The following is an 18701-nucleotide window of genomic DNA, read 5'->3' on the forward strand; positions in this document are numbered from 1 at the left end:
AACCCAGTACACAGAACCCCGAATCCCGAAGACCCACAGAGTACAAATCAAACCCTCGAGAGCAGCCAAATAACAATGTACGGCTGAAGAGCGAGAGGGCGCCAGAGGGCGAGAGGGAGAGCACAGCAATGGCGCACTGCACACACTGGGGTGTGAGTGAGAGAGAGAGCGAGCTGCCCGACTTTGGGGGTGTGTCCACAAGACACTCGGGGCTGTCTCTCCTCTCTGTCGCACCGCCAAGAGCCAGCCAGCACTCGCTACTCGCCGCACGGCAGGCCGTCTCCCTCACACCCTCTCGCTTGAGGGAGCAAAAAGAGAGATAAGATAGCGGCCGACGTGCGGGGCTCTTGCGTTCGAATTCCGGGGTATTGCGTTCAGTAGCCGCGAGTTCTCGTCGCCAGCACCACGTTTACCGTTAGCACGGCCCACCCCGGACACCCCGAACAACCCGAACACCCCGAACAGACCGTGCACCTTGTGCACCCCAACCACCCAGGAGCACTCGCTACACACGACTACACGCATCCAACAGATACTTTTCCGAATTCGTTTTCAATCCAGCTACGTCCTGTTACGGATGCAGACGCGTCGCCTCCGTTGTGATACCAGAAGCACCAGGTCCAGAGCTGCCAGCACCAGAGGTCCGAGTGCCAGAGATACTTAGCCTAATTACGCCGCGGATTAAATTATTAAAACAAAAACACTTAGATCCGCCAGGGATTTGCCAATCAAATCGCGACGAATCAAAATCAGATCACGGAAAGTGCTTCGCGAGTGACTGTGCGCGTGTGTGTTTGATTGTGTCGCAGCGGCAGCGAGATTAAAAACATATCCCCGAGTTACTTAAAATTAATCACTAACATAATCACTGTGATTTCACTATTTGATCTGCCGACGTCAACACCGCGTGTGCGAAAACTGTTTACTGCTGCGGCTCCATTAAAAGCCGCTTCGCATTTGATTAGCAATCTGTTGCAACAACAGCATAAACCTATTACGATCCCCGAGATTTATAGCCGCTGCCCACGCGATATATCCGAAAGATTTTCGGAGATTTTCCCAGATCTCCGGCGGATTGAAATGCTAGCAATCTGATTTATTGACGACCCACGACATTTGCTCCCGCAGAAGAGCCATCAAAGTTCGCCTTTGATACTCCGGATCGACGGAGCCAGCGGAACCGACGGAAGTTCGTTCCCACCACCCAGTGGATTAACTTGAATTCCTCTCCCATCATTCAGAGGTGAGTTATAATTACAATTAGTTTGGTCCTATATACAAACTAAATAATGAAAAAGATGTTTGCATAAATTCGTAGTACAAAAAAGAAAAAAAAAAGAATTATGAAAAATATATTCAATCAAATTTGTTCTCAAATGGTATTTTTGGGTTAATCCTTTTAGTATTTGCTATTCGTTTTCAAACAAAGATTATAATAAATAACTTTTGAAAATTTGTGTATAATTTAAAATCTTATCATTTGATTTTTATAAAAATATTTGTTTAATAAACAATAGGGAATTGCAAGGAATTTAAGATATTTCCTTTTCTTAGGGTAAAGAAAAAGTCAGAACAAAGAAATCAAATAAAACAACATTTTAAAATACAGAACTTAGAACATTTTTTGCTGTTTAATTGAATCGGAAACAAACCAGCCGAAATGAAAACTAATCGTTAAGTGTTGGGTCATCGCAAACAGAAGTTTCCCAGTAAACACCTTCCTAGGAACTTAATCACTTCGTAATGACAATGTCAATTCGGCTGATGCTAAGGGAAACAGGCTAGCTTTCCATTTCGAGATCCCGCCAATAAACCGATTGTTGGCCAGCGAATTAAGTTTACTGGGCACTCTCACGCCGCGCATAAATCACGGCGGAGTGAGACCCGGATCCGGGATTGCTGCCATAAAAAGACATCTCGGCCGTTTTGTAAGGGGGGCCTGTGGGCTTCTGGCCCACAATTCTGCCAAAAAGCGGAGGAGACCCCGGCCAAGTGGCTCCGGCTCATTGACGTCACCTAAACAATTAAAATATGGCAAACAAGGCATGGAAAAAACCTAAGTACACAGTGCTGGGATCGCTGGGCAGCCGCTAAACTCGAATTAGAATAAAATAATAAAATTAAATAGAAATGAAAACATGTGGAAAGCCTTGGCAAAACATCGGAATCTTGCCACCTTCGCGACGAAGAGGCCGTAAACCCACGAGATCTGCGCGGCCATAAAGTGGCATAAAATAATTCTGGCATTCTTTGTCTTAGCGAATCATTATGTAAATAAATTCTCACTTTTGAAATAAAATGACGAGGCACAAAAGCAAGCGACGCACACACGAAATAGAGCGGAGAATATTCTTCGGTGGAAGGGAAACAATGGCTGGCACTTTGAACTGGCAACCGAATTATTTATTAGACGCTGCGGCAGATAATTTAGCCAGAAATTGAGACAACTGCGGCAAAGCAGAGCAAATAACAGTGTTATAAATACTCATCACGGCAATAAATGCAGAAACTTTTCATTTCAACGGCGGCTGACCCATCAAAGTGTGGCCCATAAATTGGCTTCAAGTGAAATTATGTTTATCATGACCGGCTGCCTATTATTGTTGTTGAACAACCGCAAATGGATTTAATATTACAGCCGCACTAATCCAGTGGGGATCAAGTGGAGATCAAGCGGCATTATCGGGCATGAATTATCAACGAAATCGAAAGTGACAACTCAAGCCGGAGCCTTCCAATTAAATTTAATTAAATTCACTTCAACTGCGAATTTATGTTGGCCGCTAGATTTATGAAATTCGTTCTCATTTCGCCTTTGAATGCCTTTAGTTTGTTGTGATTGAGATTAGATAACCATTTATTGCAACGTTTCGTTTCGTTTCGTTTCATTACGTTTCGTTAGCTTCGTTTGCTCAGATAGCGGCCCATACACGTATATATATGCCCGACTCTCCCGATATCGGGCCAAGGGGCCTAGGAACCTGGGGAGGTGTTGCCTCCCTTTTCGCTAATTGATTTACGACCGTTTATGGCTATTTTCGTGCTACTGTCACTGGCTGTTTTCGTTATTTTTAACGAATTTATTAGAAGCCCTGACACAGTTTATCGCCTAGTGCCTGTCAGTACTCTTTCCATGCTTTCAGCTTTCCAGCTTTCCCCAATTTCGGCTTGCCAAAATCGCTCAGTGTACGTGCAATAATAACAATAATAGCGGAGAAATGCTCGCAGAAATGTAAATATTTTACATCGATAAGGCCCTTATCACTGGGAGCCCCTCTTTGCCGCTCGGCAGTCTGCTGATAGCGGCGTAGGTGGTTCGGTGGTGCGGTCGTCAGCTCATGTGCCCCACCATCACCCCCCCTCGCACCCACCGGCCCCACAATTTACGACGCTCGGCGAACCAGTCCCGTTTTACCACTCCGATTGCCGGCGGCTCCAGCATCCGTGGTATTAACCCCTTGACGTGTTTGGTGTTAACTTGCCATTCGGCTGGTGTTTGGGTTAAGCTCCCTGTTTGCCTTCGCCGTCGAGGCGATAAAAAGCTCCACCAGTTGATTTGCCTACCAGGTAGCTAAACCGTAATTAAGTCTCGCTGGGAGTGAATTCGATAGGGGTAACTAACATAAAGTGCACTGCGATAAACTAACTTTAAAAGCTTGTGAGGTTTACACATGAAATTATGGGCATTATTTTATACATGTTTATGTTTAAAATATATTTATTTTTACTTTTAAAATAGAACTGAACTATAAATAGTGATACTCTAGACATTAAATATCTCGGTCTGAATTGCTATTTGTACTCGTACAAGTTGTAGGGTTCGTTTCATCTTTATTTCTCTAACAAATTCCCTTTCTGGTGTTCCAGCTTTTCGGGCTCTGGCAACGGCTGCATCTTGGATTTGCTCTCACCGCAGTTGGAAGATACCGGCCTCAAGACGACGACTTTCCTGCAGCACTTCAAGGACGTCGTCACGACGAAGTTCACGGGGAGGGACCACCACCTGCCGCCGCTGCACCCCGCCCACCCTGCGCACCCGGCGCACCAGCAGTCGGCGCTGCACCACCACCACCACCAGCAGCAGAGCTTCTCCACCATTTTTCCCACGTACCTCGGCATGGACCGCTCCTCCGCCGTCGGCGGTTGCGGCGGGGGCGGCGGCCTGGGCGTGGGCGTGGTCACCAGTTCGGCCACGGCCCTCGGACCGGGAGGCCTAACCAACGGTGGCGGGGGCGTGGTCAGCGGGGCGCTGAACGGACTGGAGGCCATGTCGGCCGAGTCCACCGGCCTGTGCCTGCAGGACCTCGTGAGCGCCGGGACGGCGAACGGAGCGGGATCAGCGGGGTCGGCGGAGAGCGCCACCACCACCAGCACGGCGCTCAGCAGCGGCAGCACCGGCAGCTCCACGGTGAACGGGGGCGGGAGCAGCGCCTCCGGAGCGGAGCACCTGCACAGCCACCACAGCCTGCACGACTCCAGCTCGTCGGTCAGCATCTCCCCCGCCATCTCGAGCCTGATGCCCATCAGCAGCCTGAGCCACTTGCACCACTCGGCGGCGGGGCAGGACCTGGTGGGCGGCTACTCGCAGCACCCGCACCACGCGGTGGTGCCGCCGCACACGCCCAAGCACGAGCCGCTCGAGAAACTCAGAAGTAAGTATCGAATAAAGGAGTGCGGGTTACGAAAGCCACCATTTTCGTGGTTTACATTCTTTGGAAAATGTTAAAATATTCATAGGAAGTGATTTGCATTCAGTGTTTAGTATTCGATTTCCATATTCTGAAATAATGCATCCAAAAGAAAACTTTATTTTTAAGACAAAGACTTTGCTTTTCCCGAATTCAGAACGACTGACAATTTCGTGGGCAATTTGTAGTGAAATTTGTGAGGGGCTTCTCACACATTGACAGCTAATTAGTGGGCCCATAACTCAGCCGGAATGATATACTCTGAGGTCCCCCTCCAAAGAGATCCCCTTCGATCGAAGCCATCAACAAGTGTCCACATTCTCATTGCTATTCATGGCGCCTCTGTGGGTCTCCGTTTTTTGTCTTGCCTCTGTCAGCGGCAGCTGTTGTCATTTCAATATGCGATTCGTTTTGGCCATCATTCACGCTCCGTGCCAAAAGCCCACTCCCCTGGCCACTTGTCGCTCCGCCCCTCCCCCTCCAGCCCCTCATGCATATTCATAATCATTGTGCAATCATTAGCGCATAATCGCCACAAAGCGTTTCAAAGGGAGCGGCCCGAAAAGGAGATGGGATGAGATACGAGTACGACTAAACAAATTTCAATTTTGTGCGCATGTCACGGCTAATTGAGCACCCTTCTGGCGTAGTGCCGAAGGCAACACTCCACCCTGCTCACTGTCGACTTCCCTTGGAGTTTCCCTTAGAAATCCGATATGTTCATCGCAGTCAAGTGTTTGTTGTTCCGATTGCTCTAATTGTTATGGGAATTTGGGCTCTTGGGAGGATGTTGTGCAGCCAAGTGAGCAATGCCACAGTTTCAAGTGCGCGATATGACAACCGAATTGGTTCTGGGGAAGATTTCTGGGAGGAGTCAGGGCAGTCCAGATGGACAGGGAACCTGTTGGGCGAAGCTACCACAAAATAACTAATACTTAATATTTTCTAAAATTAAATTTACGCTGCTAGGGAAGTTTTAATATAAATAAAAGCACGTAAGCTTAAAATAACTTTAATAAAAACATTTAATACCACGACAAGTAAAAGTTTAGTTCCTCGACGACGCGCACAAAATTTCCATTTGCATAAGAGATTTGTCTGCACTCGCCCAGAGATTTGTTGGCTGTCGCCCTGTCAACTCAACTCTGCCCCTTCGGGGTTAACAGCCCCGCCAACTTTGCACTTGTCTGCATCCCGGATTGCCGGGAAAGAGCCAACCTAACCGAACCTAGCCGAACCGAACTGAACGGAGGCGAACCCCTGGCCACAGATGTCCTGCCATTTATTTGCGTGCCAAAACAATTTAGCACAAAAATGGTGAGCATTTAAAATATGCACGACTGCAGTTATCCTTTGACACCCGTACAAACACGTAGATATTGGGAGCTGCAGGTGCGGGCCACGTTAACAGCTCGGAGCCACAAATTTCCACTCCTGTCCGCCTGTTTTCCCTCCCGCTTTCCCCCGCTTTCCCGCTTGTTGTCGTTATTGTTTACGCTCTTGTTTAAATAATGGCCACGCAACGTGATTCTGCTCCTGCTGCCGGCAGGATTTTCGTCAGACTCCGGAGCTGCAGTGCTGCAATCGGATTTTCAATTATTGGCCAATTTAATGGTCAGCCCCAAACCAACACAAATACGAACACCAACACCCACTCATACACAAACAATCCTCTCGTTTATAGATATTTATTTGTGTGCATTTATATGTGCGGCGGAGGTAATAATTTTTTACGATTGCACTTTTTTATGGGCCGTGTTCCACCTTTTAGTTTCGACTCTTTCGTTTTATTTTTGGTAGATCATTTTATGGCTTCGGTGCGTGTTTTTATTTCGCTGGCGGTGCTCAAAGGATTTCAAGTTCACGTTTTACACTAATTTAGACGGAGAGGAGACTTTTACTGTTAAACACATAACTCTTTAATATCTCGGGATTGTCGCCTAAATTATGTTGTCAGCAGCTGGGAGAAGCACCGACCTTGTCCCTTCGACTTTGTATTTCATATTTCACCATCGCGGCAATTAGGGAATTATCTCGGCTGTATCAGTGACTGTATCAACATATATCCACTGGCATCTATTTGCCCCGGGCAAACCAAACAACCCGAAACGAAACTGAAACCGAAACCGAAACCGAAACAGAACCAAATCAGAGCAGTTTACATTTCTTTTTTGGTTGCTCGGCAAATAATAGAATGTTGTTCTATTCCTATTTCTTTTTGTTTCTTTTTTTATTGCCAGCTAGTCCTTAGCTTGTTTGCCAAGTTGTTGCCACAGATACTACGAGTAGATGGAGAACTATTTGCCCATGACAATGTTTGTGGCTGATGCCGTTGATAAAATTATGAAATTACCAGCGTTTCAGTTCGGGTTTCTGGTGAAATCGTGCTGTTATCTGTTGTGTCTACACGGAGGTAATGCCCATCTTCCCGCTAAGTGTTAATGGCACGTGCAGCTAGCCCGGCTCTAAAAACACAGCGTAACAACATAAACAAAGGCCCCAGACGAAGTCCCCGTCTTGCCAGAAGTCCCGGGGATACACACCGTGTGGGGGCGGGGTCCTTCAGGACACCCGGCTGTGCTACTTTAAATTCCGCACCAACGCCCGTATTTGTCAGGCCTGCTCTTTATGAATATAAATACCTTTTATCGATTTTTTCTCGGCTGCGTGGCTCGCTCGCTTAAAGCCTTAAAGGATATCCTCCTGCGGGACTCAGCCAGTGCATTGCCCGCAAATCTCTGCGAAATTGCTCACATATGTCATTGGCTACTGGTGGAAACAGGGATCACACTCGAATTGGCCATGCAGGCACCCCGAGCTCCGTATAAATTGCACTTGCTGACCGCTCGGAATAATCAGCTCAGAACAGTGGTTTTTCGGACAACAAAAGAGATTAATTTCATCCAATGACTAGGCACTTTTGGCTGCATAATACATTTAAATTTAGTTATTGGTGTTACCTTTTTGTGTTTTCTTGCAACTCACCCGTGATTTTTTATTTACTTTATCAGAAAGTTTCGCACCACTGTGCGCTACTTACTGTAGATCTGAAACTACCGCAGAAGCTGCCATTTATCAATCCATCTGCACAGCTCTATCTCTGCGTTTCCTCTTCGCTGGCACTGATTTCGTTTATATAAATTATAATGTCATTATGGCAAGCAGCCACAGCCACAATCCAGAATCCACAACCCTCAATCACCATCCCCAATCCTCAACGCTCCCCACTTTCCTTGAAGCAATTACCTCGTTGCAGAAGTTCGTCGGGAAAACTTCATTCTCAGTCCGCTTTTCCGCCTCTTTTCTCATTATCCGGGCATCGTGCAATTTCGTAAAAATGTCGCATTAGAGATTATCTGAGGAAACAAACTTGTCCGGCGGACAGGACTGCTGGGTCCTTCGGTTTCGGTCCTTTGGCCGGTTTTTGTTGGCTGACCCAATGGCAGGAAGGAATTCGAGCTGACAGTCGGGCAAATTACTGGCCAAAGTCATTGCAGTGGAAAACTACAAGCCAAAAAGAAGGGGGAAATCTAGTCTGGACAGAAAAACACAGCCCTGCCCTTTTTTGGGGTCGTCTCCCCTTTGTCTTATCTGCAGTCCGAACTAATGAGTCCGGGTTTTTGGCCAGGACTCTCCGGCCATTTGGCCAGGGTTTCTGCTTTCTCTCTTTGCTCCCGGGACATGTCAATGTGATTTCCGAGATTTTATGCGGCTCTTCTCCGGTTGGTCAAGTGCCCGGAGCTCATTATGGGGCCATAACATATGGTCCGGGCCTTTGTCTCGGCCAAAGGATTAGTGCTGCGAGACATAAAAATTAACTCGCACGACCATTGCCTAATTTTCATGACTCCGAATTAGCCTAATTTGCAGCGAGGGTTGCTCGGGATCTCGGGATTTTTACGGCATATGGCCGCAATTTCCACGGACATCAACACCTCGCCAGCAAATGTGGCATGAAATTGGAAAATATTTCTATTTGCGGTGGAGGGAGCGCCGCAAGTGTTTAACCCTTTGCTGCCCAGCGAGTGGTTTACAATAAAAGCAAGTCCTAGTCCCGTTGCTGTTTCCGTTTCCATTTCCAATTCCAATCTCAATTCCAATCCCGAAACCGAAGCCCGAACCCAATCCCAATCTCAATCGCAATCCCAATCCCCTTTCAACTGTCACATTAATCGTTTGTTTTTGGCCACCAACTAAACGTTGCTTACGCTTGACATTTTCCTTCGCCCGTTTCCTCCCTTTTGCGGGGCATGTCCTTTGTTGGCTCGTCCTTTTATTTTGTTTTTGTTTGTTTTGGTCTGGTGAGGTTTCCTCCCGACTGCGAGGATTCCTCCTGACAGTCTCCGTCTGCGTCTCCGTCCCCGGTAATTTATTGCTCCGGCTGCCGTGTCGTGTGTCAAAAGTTTTTATGTGGAAATCTGTCTATGAATGAGGCGTATGTGTGCAGGATGCTTAGAGCCACACACAAAAAAAAAAATCCGAATCATTTTCGAATTTTTGTGCAGTTTCACCCGGGCAACCCTCGCTTGATTAATTGTGCCCGCCCCTCGGGGAGTGTTTGTCTTTGACTTTTGTTTAGGCCATCACAATAGTCGCCAAGTCAAACAGATTTACCACTGCTCATTTGTTTGCTTAGCGCCTAAATGCCACTGCAAAATGGCTGCGGAAAGTGGAAAGGGGAAAACCGAAATCCGAAGTTGAATTCGAAAAAGCGAAAGTGACGCCGACACTTGTTGTCACAGAACGCAGAACGCAGAGCACATAACACGGAAACTTTGACATGTGCAAAACGCTCTCGACAAACAACGCCCACCTCTATTGACACTTGCCACTCATCCGGATTCGATACCCACTCGAAAACCTTGAAAACAGTGTAAAACTCGGGCGACAACTGGCCGACAAATGTCACCGCCAGCTGACAGACGACGACAATTTTTCCGACCTGTCAGGCGGGAAAACAAAACACCAGCCAATGCGGGAAAATCAAACTCAAATTAGTCGCTGGCCAAAACGCTCGGGAAATATTTACACAGAATAAAATCGCCGTGCTACGTGATTTTTGCTGCGTTTTTTCGAATTCTCCGTGTTTTTTTCTGGGTTTGTGTTTTTAGAGCGTGTCGTTAGAAAAATATTTTTACGATACGAAGAACGGGCGATGACGACCCATTTAGCTCAGGTCGGAAATCAAATTTGGGATGGGAATGGGAATGGGAGCAGCGGCTATCTATTAAGATTCATTCAGCTGTGTCTTCAAAATCAAAGGTTGCAATGAGGCGTTCACTAAAAAATGAAAGTGGAAATTAGGATGCAGTGGAATTGGTGCGAGAAGCAACGTCTCATATAACAAATTCTGGAAGGGAACTATACAAAATTAGCATCTGAAGAACACAGTTTGACTAATAACGATTCAACTTAAATTGATTTAACACTTGTAAATCAGTCTTGACCAAGCAAACGTATTAAAGATAAACACCGAATCATTGTTTGTTTAGAATATGTTCCGCCCAGCCTCCAAGGCGCTCATAATAAAGCAATGAAATTTTAATTACCCCAAAACGCAGTCATTAGAGGCCATAAAAATACTCTTCACGGAGAAATTTGAATTTCGAACGGCATGTGGGGCTGTTGTCGTCGACATAAATTATGCAACTGGCAATAAACTAATTGAGCCATGGGCCACTTCCAAGGGGATGACATTTGTGACTCCTAGGGGTACCGAAGCCCCACTTCCCCTCCCCAAGAAGCAGCAGGCTAATTGTTTCGAATGTCGCCGCGGGGCTCCTTCACTTTAAAACCACATTAAGCGACAGCATGTGAGAAGGCCATAAATCAGCAGCGGTATGCAAAGGAAGTGGCCAGAATATTTAGGAGGAAGTCGGGACCCAGGGACCATATGGGTGCACACCTTGTTCTTCGCAGGAAAACCCCCAGAAATCAATTGCCACGGCCATAAATCTGTGACGAAATCGGCTCCGAGGGGAATCATGTCAATGGCTGACTAATTAATATCAAAATAGGCGTGACTAACTGCGGCAATTATTATGTGGCCGGGCGGCAAATTGCCTGACTCATTTGGCGCCGCAAGATTTATGGGCCAGGAGTCCACGGCGATTCCCGCGATTAACTTTCCCCATGGCAACCCTTTGAGCACGAACCAAGTAACGAGTAATCCTGCCCTTGGAAGCCATTAAGTTGGGCTCCTCCAGGAGCAATTCGCTTTTTAATCGGACTAACTAAGAGCCCATTGCAGGCTGCGGTGTCATAAATCCTTTTATGAGCTCCTTTACGGCTGCTTCTTTCTCGCCTAGCAAAGGCAACTTTCGCGTGGGAAGAATATCCTTAAGTCAAACCCCCTTTAGAATTTACGTACTCTAGTTGAAACATAAATTTTTTTGTAATTTTCTCTTGCCTGCGCTGGCTTGTTCTTTTCAGTTTGGGCCGAAACCGGCGATTTCCGTGATAGTCATAGCTCCATGACCGCCGTAGCAAATAGTTTGGATAGCACCCACCTGAACAACTTTCAGACGTCGTCCACATCCTCGCTGTCGAATCGGAGTCGGGACCGCAAAGATGGTGAGTAGGAGTTCTCCCCGTCCCACCCCAAAAATAGTGCTTCCAGCCGAATCCGTTATCGCCGGGGGCCCATCGATAAGGAACATAATTTATAATAATTTCGGAAAGCGTGGCCAACGATTCCACCTTTGTCGGCGAAATTTACTCGACCGGGTCCGTTTAGTTTTCGATTAGACTGCCTTTGATTTGCGACCTCACGACGACAGCCACGGAAAGCGAGAGAACGGAGCCGAACGCAATGATATTTCACATGGGGCAGTAATTTAGTTTATTTGATTAAGTTTGCGGCAGTTTCGGTTCTCTATTCTGTCTCGCTTTCCGGGCCCCACAGCCCACGGAACACAAAAAGCGCGCCGCATGATCGATGACATTCGGGAACATACATTAACTGGTTATAAATCTGTTTGCCGGCGGTCCGCCTTTGAACTTTTCGGGTGGTGGGTGGGTGGTGTTTGCTGGCGACGCCTGAAGGTTGCATGGCAATTAGTAACGGTGGCCTGATGACGCCGGAAGCCAGAGGCCGCCGAGCAAACTCAGACAGACGCCGCAACCAAACCGCTTAGCGACTGCAACTACTGAACAAACACTCCAGACAAGTTTCGGTTGCAAGGGTCCTTGCTTTCTATATCCAGATCCATACGAAGGAGTAATTAATTAGTTAAACTTATTTGATTTGTTCTCTTTCTCAGGCAACCGCAGTGTGAACGAGACCACGATCAAGACAGAGAACATATCAAGCTCGGGCCACGATGAGCCGATGACCACCAGTGGCGAAGAGCCCAAGAACGACAAAAAGAACAAGAGACAGCGCCGCCAGAGGACCCACTTCACCTCGCAGCAGCTCCAGGAGCTGGAGCACACATTCAGCCGGAACAGATACCCGGACATGTCCACCCGCGAGGAGATCGCTATGTGGACCAATCTTACAGAGGCTCGCGTCAGGGTAAGTTCACTTAATAGGGTATTAAAACTTATAATTAGGTGTAGAAATTAAGTTTTTTTTGTGACATAGCTATTGATATTTACTAAACGTTTGTGCCCCTTTCCCCGACTTTACACCAACATTACCGCGCTGATGCTCGAATTAATTGCCAGCCTCGCCGCAAATGGCAAACAAACGTGGGATCCGAGCGGTCCGGCCACATTATGCGGCCATTATAGTCCGGGCCCCAATTATATTACGGACCGCAGGAGTCGCGACCGCAATGCAGCCGCACGGACTCGTAAATATGTCGCCCGTTTGGCATTGGCTTAAACCCCCTTACGGCCAATACGACCAATAGGGCTCCCAAAAAGAAGGACCGATTTCCCTGCGCCACCCGGGGATTTATGGGCGGCATTCGTGGCAAGGAGGAGGGGGTGTGGCGGGGTGTTGCCATAAATTGGCGCAGCTAAAACTGCAGTTGGCAGCGTTTGCAGCATTTGCGGGCTTATCGAACGGCCGACCTCAACTGAACTGCAGCGAGTGGCGCGGAATCGGAGTGTTTGCTCAATATCCGTTCTATTGACACGGCCGGGGCATTTGTCCGTGTCCGAGATACAATGGGGTACTCTTCTATTTGGCTAGCGAGGTGGATGTGATCGAATGGCACTTGGTAACAGTGCAGCTTCTAGGTGGAACTTACCTACTGTTTATACAAGAGGTGAAAAGATCATGATATCATTTTATAGAACACTTGGCAGTTTCAAAATTTATTAAATTATATAAATATAGTACAACATTTAAATAACTGAGGTACCCATCCGTCTTCTTCGATAAACAATGCGTAATGTGGAAGAAGAACTAACAACGGGGAACGGAGTTGTAGAAGATATCTTGGCCGCACAACAGTTGTAATTGTTTGTAAACACGATAGTTAGTTGGACAAACAATTGGAGTTGTGGCGCCAAGCGGCAAATACTCTCCAGATATCGGAGGTATCTGTATCTGTACGCATATCTGCCTCTATTTCCATTACCATTTCCACTTCCATTTCCATGCGCCGTCAGGACGGAAAGACAGTCAGCAGACAGCGGGAGATATGATAGACAAATGATCGATGATCGCCGATCGCTGATGGTGATGGTGATGGCGATGTGATCGGGTTGGCGATCATTGTCATTGGACGTATGGCGACATCGGCGTGGCATTAATTGTACAGCTAGAAGTGGTTGAGCAGAGCCGATGGGAGCTATCGCCGAGGGCCATTAGCCGGCGAAGGGAGAACATCTGCGAGGAAGGCTTCATGGTGCTTCATGGTATTCCTATGCAAATTCGCCCGGCCTCTCGCATATGCCCGGAAAACCTGGCTATCTGGAACTCCCCCGTGCACTTGACAACATTTATAAAGAAATTAGCTGCGGCCCAGAGCGACGGGGGAGGGGGAAGGGAATGGTGCCAATCTAAACATGTGTTCCTCGCATAAAGCAGCTAAATGCATAAAATATTGATACAGTTTGTTTTATGGTCCATTATATGATATTGACAAAACGGTTGGCTCGGTTTCCGACTTTTCCACCCTCCGAAAATGCAAAACAATGCCCGGACTATTTGTCATCGCTCGCGAGGGTTGTTTAATGAATTAGAAAACCGCACACGAATTAATGATGATCGCGATCATGCCTTTGCGACTGTCTGAGGGGTGGCTCACATTTGACTTTGACTCCGGCTGCCCATTGTAATACGGAGGCAATAAAACTTATCAAATATACAAAAGGATTACTTGCCAGTGCAACTCCGGCCGGGATGGGCCGTATAAATCTGGCCGGGCTTTAAACTGTCAAAAAAGAGCAGCCCCTCTGAAGGGAGAGCTCTTTCTGCTCCTGTCTCCGTTTTTGCTGCTGTTTCTGTTTCTGTTTCTTGGGCCCTGATAGCTACTAATCCGGGGATTTACATGCGCCGGCAATTATGGCAATATGTTCGCCCCGTCTGTCCCATTGTCTCCGATTTCCATTCCCCGGTTTCCGTTCTCCACTCTCTTTCACTTTTTAATGTGTCAAATAGAACTCACTTTTTAATTCAATTACCAGCCAAGGACTGGCAAAAACAAGGCCCATAAAGGCATTTGTCGCTGCCCTCAATCGGGAACGGAACAGAGTTCGGGATTCAGGGGGTTGTATCGAGTATCGAGTGTTTTTTGTGAGCTCGCTTTATGGTCAGGTGTCGCCAATGGCCCGGAAATGGGAACAGCACTTGCCAATCGCTGAAAGTGTATAAAAAAGCCATTGGGAGCGGCCACAAAGGAGCCACAATATGCTGGGATGATTCGAATGGTTCAATGTAGTGGATAAGCTAAGGGGAAGGGTTTATTAACAGGCTGGGAAAACAAAGCAATTGTGACTTTTTTGTAAACTACAGAGTGAAAACTGTAGATAAAATAAATCTAGATTAATAGCTTGATTTTTTAGGGGTTAACTCTTGGATGTTTAAATATTGTGAGCTGGAAAGTAAAGTAAACTTATTTATGGGAAACCCTTGGCAATTAGGCTACCCATGTTTTCCTCAACCGTTTGACTTTATTTGTTTCTGTAGTAGCCGTGATTAGGCTACTTTTTGCTCACATATGTTCGTATATCTGCAGCTGTAGTCGAACATCGGACCATATACTCCGACTGGAGTATCGAAATAACATATATCTGTGTAGTCATTCAGTCAGTTGAGCACACAAAGAGACAGCGCTGCGTGGAGTAGTCCACGTATCGATGTTATCTGGTAATTTTCACTTGGGCACGGCTATCAGTCGCTAGAGAAGAACCCCGGAAATGGAGACCCCGTCCGCTTCTCACATTCGGCAAATAAAAAACGTATTTAGCTGCAATTTGCGGCCATCAATCATGAGAGCCCGCACAAAAAATGAGGCCCTAGCTTCTGCCACATGGCCACTTTTTGGCCACTCATATTTGACTTTGCTGCTTTTTTCGGATTTTTCCCGTCCACAATTTACCTGATGAAGCGTTGCGGGACTTGCCCGTCGAGTGCCATTGATGCTTTCATCAAAACCAATTAGAATTTTCCACAGGACCCTGCGCCGTTGAGTGGAAAATTGCGCTGTTTTTTGCACTCCCTCATATTTCACTTTTTCCCTTTGCGCAGAGTCGCCAGTTTTCACTTTTTTCTGCAGGCACATCAATTGGCCATCAGCGTTTTCCATTTTCCGTCTGCCTGGCTTTTCTTTATTTTTTGCTTTTGCGACTCCGGCAACTTGCTAAATGATACGTGAAAATGACAGCTGACGAGATCGATGACGTTAGTTTTGCATCCTTGATGATGCAGGAGATCCTTGAGCTCCTGATGGGCCCTAGATTGTGCTGTTGATGATGATGATGGTGATGGCGATGGCGATGGGGCTGAGCGATGTACCTTGACAAATTGACACATTGCCTCGGGGTAGGGATTTGATTTAGGTGCGGACTCTCCCTGGGAAACTGAAAAAACTCTCGCTTTCGCTACCAGCTCATGCGATTTCAATTAACTGCCGCGACTAATTAGATTACGGCAATTGCCGCTAAATTAGCTCTGCTGGCACGCGGCCATAGTTTTCCACTTGTTAGCGCAGCTCGGAACGTCTCAATTAGAGTTTTCCCAGGGAAAACCAACACTTTTTGCATAGATCAGCGCGTGTCGCACTTTAGTCACGGCTACTAGGGGAAAGGGGCAGGGGAGTTTCCACAACGCAGGACGCAGGATACATGGGATTTGGGCTCGGACGAGGGGTGCAGACCTGCATCGGCCATAAATCTGCAACCCCGCAAGCCGGAAACCGGCGACCGGCGCGTTGATTTAGGGACAATGTGGCAATGCGGCAACAAGCCATGAAATTCGAATTCGCAGCTTTAATTGCCCCGACTAAATTGCGGCTCTATCTGTGGGAACCTTGGGTGCGTAGGTCTTTCGAGTATCTTAAAGCCCGGCCAGAGAAGTTGAGAGCAAGAAACTCATCAAGATGCTGGCAACGTCTGCGCAGCTCTTTGTCATTTGTATCTGTATCTGGCACGAGTATCTTTGTCTGCCCCCGACATCCGTATCTGTGCAAACTTCAGCCATAAATTACAAAGTTGCCATTTTGTTTTTATCTCCTCGGGAGCGCTGCTCGCCTTTTTCCGTGCACTTTCTGTGCAAAATAATTTTGATTTATTCCTGCGCCCTCGCAACTTTTGCCCCACGCCCCCCACTTTTCGGTGGTGGCAAGCCGAGTTTATTTATATAAAGCTCTCCATTAAAGGCAGGCGGCTGGCTGCCTGGCAGTATTTATGTATATATTTGTATATTTATAATTACTGCACATGCGTATTGCGGGAGCGCTTTTGGGGGAGTTTTGCCGTTCGCCCTCGCAGATACATAAATTTTCGAGTAATAAATTATAAAAGAAAATGGCCGACAGTGCTGAGTAGAAGTTGGGCTTTAAGACTTTGAATCTGGCATTAAGACAATTCCCAGGTTAGAATTAGAATGAAGAGCACTTGTAACAGCTTTCTAAGACATTACATACTTATAAAATTTAATAAGTTTTAATAAGTATTTCTTGAATAACCAATTTACTTATTAACCTGTATTTTTTTTGCTTTTCCAGGTGTGGTTCAAGAACCGACGGGCCAAGTGGCGCAAGCGGGAGCGCAACGCGATGAACGCGGCGGTGGCGGCGGCGGACTTCAAGTCCGGCTTCGGGACGCAGTTCATGCAGCCGTTCGCGGACGACTCGCTGTACAGCTCGTACCCGTACAACAACTGGACGAAGGTGCCCTCGCCGTTGGGCACGAAGCCGTTCCCCTGGCCGGTGAACCCACTGGGCTCGATGGTGGCCGGCAACCACCACCAGAACTCGGTGAACTGCTTCAACACGGGCGCCAGCGGGGTGGCGGTGAGCATGAACAACGCCAGCATGCTGCCGGGCTCGATGGGCTCCTCCCTGAGCAACAGCTCCAACGTGGGCGCCGTGGGCGCCCCCTGTCCGTACACCACCCCCGCCAACCCGTACATGTACCGCTCGGCCGCCGAGCCCTGCATGAGCAGCAGCATGAGCTCGAGCATCGCCACGCTGCGGCTGAAGGCCAAGCAGCACGCCTCCGCCGGCTTCGGCAGCCCCTACTCCGCCCCCCTCGCCCGTCTCGCGATCCAACTCCGCCGGCCTCTCCGCCTGCCAGTACACCGGCGTGGGCGTCACGGACGTGGTCTGAGAAAACGCCCTGGGTGCGCTGCTCAACCAGCACCAGCACCACTTGCAGCACTTCTCGGGCGGATCGGTGGGCTCGGTGGGTTCGGTGGGCGGGGGGTGCCGAGCGGGATGCAGCAGCACGGCGGCAACATGCTGCAGCACAACAGCGGCTCCGGCGGCCTCCTGCTGGACCACTCCGACCTGGGCCTCGTCGGCGGCGGAGGAGGGGCCAACAGCCACCAGGACGAGGGCAACCACAGCCTGGAGGGCGGCAGCAAGTCCCCCCTGGAGGCGCCTCTGGCCAACAGCAGCGGCAACAACAACAACGACAACGACGACGAGGACGTCATCGATTGAAGACGCTGGCCCGAGCCGAACTAAAAGGCAGGCAGCCGCCTAGCCCTAAGCATTCATAATAATTTTAGATGTTTGCCTACTAAGGATAAATACCGTAAAGCTAAGGAGCGGAGATCCCTTCGGAGATGCAATTTTTTGAAGAACAATAACTACATTTACCAGCGGGTCACTCCGATTATTTGCATTGAGGTCACGAGTAGACGCCAACTACGTTCGATCGCCCCAAATCCAGAAATAAGTGTTTTTGTAAATAAAAGCAAATATCTAGTTGTAAGAAGCGGACCCTAACTAATCAAGCCAAATAGCCAGCCCAAAGAACATATAGCCACTCCTAGTTCCACCCTCAGTTCCCTCGTATATCGTATATATAAACCAGAAACGTATCAAGATTGCAGGCAGCGAGGCCGGCACTCTGGAGCCAAGCCAAGTCGAAAACTATATCAGAAGCAGAAGTAGCAGTTTTTAAGGAGTTGTCTAGTCGTATAGAGATCCGCATATGGCATATACTGTCTGTCTGTACGAGTGTGTGTGCAGTGTATATCCCCACTAAAGCGCCCCTATAAATATAAACTATTTAATAATTGTACACTTACATTACTAGTTATAGAAATTGAATCAAAAGAACAATAAAAATATGGAAAAAAACACCCACATGCACGTTGGCGTTGGCGAGTGAATTACGAGGGCAAATTGCGGTCAACCGCTGGGATAACGGATGGCTTTTCCCGCCGGAAGAGCGGAGTGGGAAATGGAAAAATTAAAAAATCAAATTGTAATTTACAGCCGCCGGGGGGTTAAGCGATATATGCCAATCGTTTGTTTTCCGGCGAACTTAATTCGAGGCAGCTTTTCGGGGGAGGAAAGTCGCCGCTTTCTGGGCGATGGGCCAGTGCTTAATTCCAAGGTGGACCTGGTGCAAAAAGATCCATCCATCAATTTATTCATTACAGCG

The 18701-nt window shown here is 47.8% G+C and overlaps 1 protein-coding gene across 1 annotated transcript; it reads left to right on the plus strand.

Annotated features, from left to right (window-relative positions):
- The first annotated feature begins 388 nt into the window (after positions 1-388).
- On the plus strand, positions 389-18400 carry LOC108086844 (pituitary homeobox homolog Ptx1). Its single transcript, XM_017183895.2, is given in 7 exon segments — positions 389-1243; positions 3868-4652; positions 11121-11261; positions 11951-12204; positions 16811-17332; positions 17334-17483; positions 17486-18400. Coding segments are annotated over 6 exon segments (1866 nt in total). The 5' UTR covers positions 389-1243; positions 3868-4117; the 3' UTR covers positions 17750-18400.
- The last annotated feature ends 301 nt before the right edge of the window (positions 18401-18701 follow it).

The sequence above is a fragment of the Drosophila ficusphila genome, unplaced genomic scaffold, assembly GCF_018152265.1.
Source record: "Drosophila ficusphila isolate 14025-0441.05 unplaced genomic scaffold, ASM1815226v1 contig_791, whole genome shotgun sequence".
Classification (NCBI taxonomy): Eukaryota; Metazoa; Arthropoda; class Insecta; order Diptera; family Drosophilidae; genus Drosophila; species Drosophila ficusphila.